This window comes from Coturnix japonica, unplaced genomic scaffold, assembly GCF_001577835.2.
Source record: "Coturnix japonica isolate 7356 unplaced genomic scaffold, Coturnix japonica 2.1 chrUnrandom485, whole genome shotgun sequence".
NCBI lineage: Eukaryota > Metazoa > Chordata > Aves > Galliformes > Phasianidae > Coturnix > Coturnix japonica.
Genome location: NW_015439880.1, coordinates 54,889 through 62,094, shown reverse-complemented (window position 1 = coordinate 62,094; position 7,206 = coordinate 54,889). Strand labels below are relative to the sequence as shown.

Genomic DNA, 7,206 nt, shown 5'->3' with positions numbered 1-7,206 from the left:
TACATCCCCCCCCCATCTCCACAGGCCTCCCTATTAACGTGAGGTCCCACCCCCCTGGTTATCTCCCCCCCCATTGTACCTCCTATGATGTGCAGGGAAATCCTTGCCTCGGAAGTTGATGGCCGCCCCCTGCACGGGGGACACTCCTCATGCCAGCGCCCCAGTAGCGACATGGCGTGCGCACGCGAAGGCCAGCGCTTGTGCTATTAGGGTAATCACCTATAGCGACTCGTATAGCGGCCCCATAGCGGCCCTAATAGCGGCCCATATGCGCCCTATAGCGGCCCCATTAGCGACCCCATAGCAGGCCCGATACGGCCCCACTTAGCGACCCTATAGCCAGCCCATAGCAGCCCTTATAGCGGCCCTCTATAGCGGCCCCATAGGCGGCCCCATAGCGACCCCATTAGCGCGGGCCCCCATAGCGACCCTATAGCGGCCGCATAGGCCACTATAGCGGCCTATAGCGCCCTATACGCCCCTTGCGCCCCATGAGCGGCCTATAGCCCCGGCCCCATACGGGCCCCATAGCGGCCCTATTAGCAGCCCCATAGCGGCCCTATAGCGGCCCATAGCGGCCCCATAGCGGCCCTATTAGCGGCCCTTATAGCAGCGCGTATAGGCCCTATAGGGCCCCCATAGGCGGCCCTATAGCGGCCCCATAGCGGCCCTCATAGCGACCCTATAGCGACCTATAGCGCGCCCATAGCGCCCATAGCGGCCCCATAGCGACCCTTATAGCGACCCCATTAGCGAACCCCATAGCGGGCCCCATGAGCCTGCCCATATAGCACGCGTCCCTATAGCGGCCCCATAGCGGCCCATAGCGGCCCCAAGCGGCCCTGATAGCAACCCCTATACGACCCCATACGACCCCATAGCAGCCCTATAGCGGCCTAAGCGAGGCCCTAAGCCAGCCCTATAGCGACCCCTATAGCGGCCCCTATGCGGCACCTATAGCGGGGCCCCAGTAGCCGAGCCCCTTTAGTGGCCCCCAGTTGCAGCGCGACCCTATAGCGGCCCTATAGCGGGTGGGTTATTAGGGTGTTACCTGGCCCTCTCGAGCTGCTGCTGAGCCCGGCTCTGCCCCTCGCGTCCGCTCACGAGCCTCATCCAGGACGCTCCGACGTCCGAGGGACGGCGGGCTGTAGTGTAGGAATCGCCGAGCGCCTATGGGGTCAATATGGGGGTCAGTATGGGCCAATCATGCAGTCTGTGGGGATGACCCTATGGGCCGGGGCGGAGGGCATATGGAAAACTCGGGTGTGGGGATGGAGGCCCTATAGGGCAGGGGGCTGCGCACCAGTATGGGGTGTTGCGAGGTATGGAGCCCTATGGGTAGGCAGGGGGTCAGTAGGGGTGTGGCGGTGGAGCCCTATAGGCAGGAGAGGCGAGGCAATATGGGGGCGGTGCTGTGTGCCGTTTGGGATGGGAAGCCCGCTACTGGGGGCGGCTCTGAGGGCAAGGGGTCCAATATGGGGTTGTGGGGATGGGGGGGTTTGGAAAATCCCCGCCCGAAGCCCTAGGGGCCGGGGGGGGTCCAATATGGTGGCCGGAGTGTGTGAGCCCTTAAAATGGGGGGGGGCGAACTAATTTATGGCGCACCGCATCTCATTGAAACATACAATCCTTCATTATGATCGCACCCGAACCTACCGACATCTGTCGCTTCACCTGAACCGTTCAACAATAACATGCTAGATTAGCTCCTGCTCAGAACGCGCGCGCTTTTAAGATCAGGTTTCCATCACGACCTTACAACGCGCTATAACCTCAGAGAGAGGGACAGCCTGTCTTCACCTTCTCGCCGATTTGTGGGATGGGGGGGTTATAGGGTGGGGGGAGAATAAAGGGGGTCGGGAATGGGGAGGGGGGTGTTAGGGGTTCTGATGGGATGGGATATAGGAATTGTTATGGTGTTTATAAGAGGGATGGGGACATGGGATTGCTATGGGGTTATGATGGGGATGGGGAATAGAGGGATGTTATTGGGTTATTCTGGGCCATTATGGAGGTTTCTATCATGGGGATGTTATGGGGTTATAGTGGGGATGGGGACATGGGGATGTGATGGGGTTATTATAATAGGGATGGATATAGGGACCGTTATGGGGTTATTTATGGGGATGGGGATGTTATGGATTTTGATGGGACCCATTATGGGATTATATAATGGGGATGAGGCATGGAATTTGTGATGGGGTTCTGATGGGGATGGGGACAATTATGGGCGTTACAACAGGGATGGGGATATGGGGACATTATGGGGGGTCTGATGGGCCATTATGGGGTTACAATGAGAATTGGGGATATGGGGATGTTATAGGGTTCTGAAGGGGATATGGGGATGTTATGGGGTTCTGATGCGCGGCCATTATGGGGCTATAATTCATGGGGATGAGGGACATGGGGATTGTTAATGGCCGGTTATATTGCGGGCTGGGCGCCATATATGGGGTTTACAACGGGGATGGGGATATTGGTATGTTATGGAGGGTTCTGATGGGATATGGGACAGGGTCTGAATGGGGGGCCGTTATGGGGTATATAATGGGGGTGGGGATATGGGCCGCTTGGGTTATGATGGTGATATGGGGTCATTCATGCGGTTAAGATGGTGCTGGGACATGTGGGCCCATGATGGGGTTATGATGGGGGTGGGATATGGGCCGTTATGGGGGTTATGATTGGTGACATGGGGCCATGATGGGATATGCGTTATGGGGTTATGAATTGGTGATATGGGGTTATCATTGGCGGTTCTGATGGTGGACATGGGGCGCCATTGTGATGGCGGTTGGGGGTGTCATCGTCTGCGAGGGCCATGGGGCCGTTAATTGGGGTCATGGTGGGGTGATTCGGGGCTGAGGACCCCAAAATGGACAATACTGATGGGGCTGCAATGGACGCCATATGGGACAAGTCCACCAGGCGACATCACCCACCCCCCCCAAGACTTGCCTCCCGGGGGTCGCTGCACTTGGTTGTGGGGGGGGCACCAATTCCACCCCCCCCATATGATTACAGGGTGACAAACAAAGCCGACCCCCCAGGAACACCCAATGAAGCATGGTGGTCACCACATCCCCCCCAAACCACAGACGGTAGCTAATAGTGAGACCCCCAGTGCCTCCCCCCCAATCCATACGCGGCCTGCGCCCCCCCCCCCATTTAAACCACTCCCCGCTGTGCCCACAACAGGCAGGAGCCGCCGTTCACATTCATGCCCCCCCCATTCATTAGCCCCCACCCATTCGATCAGGCCTCCCCCCATTCGATAGGCCCCCCCCCCATAAAGCCACTTACGGGCCCTATAGGTTAGGCACTCACCCTCCCACAGACGCAAATCTCCGATCGGGCTCTCCACGCACTGGACCCACCCTCCGCCATATAACCCCCCATACCCACCCCCAGTATACGTCCCCCCCACTATTAGGCCCCCTATACACCCCCCCAAGTACATCCCCCGCCACCATGTGTATACGCCCCCCCACCCATCCCCCCACCCACTATACGCGCGCCATATACCGCCACCCCCCCGCATGTATGACACTTCCCCCCCAATAAACCCCCGTATGCAACTATTATTACTCCTCCCCCAATCTACGCACTCCTCCCCCCCCCGCGCAACCCCCCGCACACCCCCCACGTTCCCAGCATTGCCCCACCCGCATTACATGATGAGGTCTCTCACACTATCGGGGTCTGGGGGCGGCCCCTGACCCCCCCCCATTATACCCGCTCCCCCCCGCCCATTTTATCGCGCGCCCCGCCCCTCCCTTGGACTCTGAATTCCCCCCCCCTCCATCCTGCCCCCCACCCCCCCCCCCCCCCGGTACCTCGTGCAATAGGGAAACTCTCGCGCTGGAATGCTGAAAACGACATAGACGGGACGGAACCGAACGCCGAACCGAAAACCGCCCCCCCCCCCCGTTATTCCCGGTTCCCCAGCTCCGGCTTCCCGATCTTCCGGACTCTTCCGGTTCGGCTGCACGTTCTGGCCTCTCCCGCTCCCTCCCACCTTCCACCGCCCTCCACCGCCCCTCCCCGCCACCACCCCGGGAGCCGCCGCATACTCGAGGCACCGTGGGAGATGAAATTGGGGGGGCTCAATTTTACCCCTTACCCCCAAATACGGTGCCCCCCCCACCCCAAAGGCCCCACATAAAATGGCGCGGGGGGGCTTTAAGACACACACGGAGCGAGGTGGCAAGAACCCCGGCCTAAGCTGGGGGTTGGAAGGAGGGTTCATATCCGCAGCCTTATATGGGGGGGGTTCAAGCTTTATATGGGGGGTGGGTCTCGGCTTTATATGGGGGGGGTCTCGGCTTTTATATGGGGTTACGGTCTCGGCTTTATATATGGGGGGGGTCTCGGCTTTTATATGGGGGGGTCTCGGCTTTATATGGGGGGGGGTCTCAGCTTTATAATGGGGGGGGTCTCGGCTTTATATGGGGGGGTCTCGGCCTTTATATGGGGGCATCTCAGCTCTTATATGGGGGGCGGTCTCAGCTTTATTAATGGGGGGCGGTGTCAGCTTTATTATGGGGGGGGTCTCGAGGCTTTAAATATGGGGGGTCTCGGCTTTCATCTATGGGAGGGTGAGTCCTCGGCTTTATATGGGAGGTATCGGCTTCTAATATTGGGGGGCGGTCTCAGCTTCTATATGGGGGCTCCTGTCCCCCCCCACGCGGACCCCCCCCACGTATAACGGAGTGGGGGGGCAAATGTGGAGCCCCGAGTGTTTGGAGGTGGGGCCGTAACCCCCCCCCGCCCCCCCCCACAACCCAGAGCGTTGTACGGGGGGGGCGTCCCTTTTTGGGGCTTTACCTCCAGCTCCGACTCGGCCGGCCCCGGTTCGGCTTCGGTTCGGTTCGTTCGGTCCCGCAGCGGCCACCGCGCTCTGTAACGGGGGCGGAACCGAACCCGCCCCCCACACAACAACAACCCAACCCCCACCGCCCCATGGGGACCGGGACCGGCCCAACCCCCCCGTTATATCGCTCCTATATTGGGGGGGACCGGCTGCCTTATTGAGGGGCTTTACAACGGCCCTATTGGGGGGGGCAGCGCTCGGTTTACAATGCAGGGGCGGGTTGGGTGTGGGGGGGGGCTTGGGTACCCGGCTACCGGATGGGGGGGGGGTCGGGGGAGCTGTCCCGTGCTGAAAGCGCAATGATATTGGGATGGAGAGCAACCGAGCGTGGGGGGGGCACAGCGATGTGACCCCCCCCCCCCATAACCCCTCCCCACCCGGTGCCCCCCGCCGGTCCCGGCGATGTGGCGGTTGCCGGCTACCGGAGCGGTTGGATTCGTAGCACGGATGGCATCGCGATTGACCCCCCCCCCCCCCCATTTCCCCCCTCCCCCCGGTCTCACGTCGCCCCCCCCTCGCCGCAGTGCCGCTCCCCTGCCGTTTTCGCCTGCTGACGCAAGAGCTCCCCGCTGCGGCAGGTACCGCGAACGCGGGTTTCGGTTCCACACCCTCCGGTACCGGGTATTGGGGGGGGGGGGGTTCGGTCCTTCTGGTTCTGAGCGGTGCCGGTGGGGGGGGGCAGGGAGCTCCCGGTGCCGGTGATGCCGGTGGTACCAACACCCGGTTCCCGGTGCCGGTGCCGCCTTGTTTGCGCTCCCGGTGCTGATGCTCGGTTCCGGTGATGCCCGGTTCGGTTTCCCGTTGCCGTTTCCCCGTTCCCGCAGCCCACGCCCGGTGACACCCGGTAATACCCGGTAATACCCGGTAATACCCGCTGGTACCCGGTAATACCCGCTGATAGCCGCTGATACCCGGTGATACCCGGTGATACCCGGTTCCGTTTCCCCGTTCCCGGTACCGGTTCCGCTCACCTGCCGCCGTAGGACGCTGGACGTGGTGTCGGACGAGGTGCTGCCGTCGGAGCGTTTGAAGCGGCTTTTCCGTTTCGGGATCCTGCGGGGGCTCTGCGGGGCGGGGGGCGCCGTGAGCACCGGGCGGTACCGGGCGGTACCGGGCGGTACCGGGACGTTCCCCCCCCCCCAACCTCCCTCATTCCGACCCGACCCGGCCCCGCTCACCTGGAACGATCCGGTTGGGGATGGTTGTGTCGGAGCGGCCATTCCCGGTACCGGCGGTACCGGCGGAACCTCCCGGCCGATCCCCCCCCCCCCCCCCGGAACCGAACCGCGGTTCTCCGCCGGGGCCGGGCCGCGCCGCCGCCGTTATCGCCGCGCTCCGCATCACACCGGGACCCCGCCCCCGCCCCCCCCAGCGCCCACGCGTGTCCGTGACCGTAACCCCCCCACACCCGGTACCTGCAGTGGGGTCACACATGGGATACCCCCCCCCCAACTTTATGACCGGCCCCCACCGCCCTACGGAGCTATGGGGCACTAAGGGGGCTGCACAGGGAACCCCCCCGATAGGGTCAGTGTCCAGAGACCCCCATAGGGGCCATCCCAAAGACCCCCCATAGGGTCAGCCCAGAGACCCCCATAGGATCCATCCCAGGGACCCCCTATAGACTCAGCCCAGAGACCCCCATAGGGTCCATCCCAGGGACCCCCTATAGGGTCAGGGTCCACCCTAGAGACCCCTCATAGAGCCTTCTCCATAGGGTCAGGGTCAGCACCAAGACCCCCATAGGGTCTAACCCAAAGACCCCCTATAGGGTCCGCACAGAGACCCCCATAGGGTCTATCCCAAAGACCCCCTGTAGGGTCAGCCCAGGGACCCCCATAGGGTCCATCCCAGGGACCCCAATAGGCTCCATCCCAAAGACCCCCTATAGAGTCAGGGTCCACCCCAGGGACCCCTCATAGGGTCCATCCTAGAGTCTTCTCCATAGGGTCAGGGTCAGCACCAAGACCCCCCATAGGGTCTATTCCAAAGGCCCCCTATAGGGTCAGCCCAGAGACCCCCATAGGGTCCATCCCAGGGACCCCCCATAGGGTCCGGGTCCACCTACCGACCCCTTTAGGGTCGGGGTCTATCCCAGGGACCCCCATAGGGTCAGGATCCAGCCAAGGAGCCCTGTAGGTTCCCCCCAGAGCCCCCCATAGGGTCAATCCCAAAGACCCCATAGGGTCCGAGCGTATCCAAGGACCCCCCATAAGGTCCAGCTCCATCCGGGGGACCCCTGTAGGGTCAGGGTCTGCCCAGAGACCCCTATAGGATCAGAGAGCACCCCAAGGACCCCCATATCCACCTCATGGACCCCAATAGGGGCC

At 62.1% G+C, this 7,206-nt stretch overlaps 1 protein-coding gene across 1 annotated transcript in view; it reads right to left on the bottom strand.

Moving 5' to 3' along the window:
• The window catches only part of CACNB3 (calcium voltage-gated channel auxiliary subunit beta 3), a 21,177-nt gene extending 15,016 nt beyond the window's left edge, over nt 1-6,161 (bottom strand). The window contains exons 1-2 of the mRNA XM_032441672.1: nt 6,055-6,161; nt 5,848-5,940 (exon numbers count right to left, since the gene is read on the bottom strand). Of these exons, the coding sequence (XP_032297563.1) occupies nt 5,848-5,940; nt 6,055-6,096 (135 nt within the window). The 5' untranslated portion in view covers nt 6,097-6,161. The remainder of the gene's footprint in view (nt 1-5,847; nt 5,941-6,054) is intronic.
• Between the last annotated feature and the right edge of the window lie 1,045 nt (nt 6,162-7,206).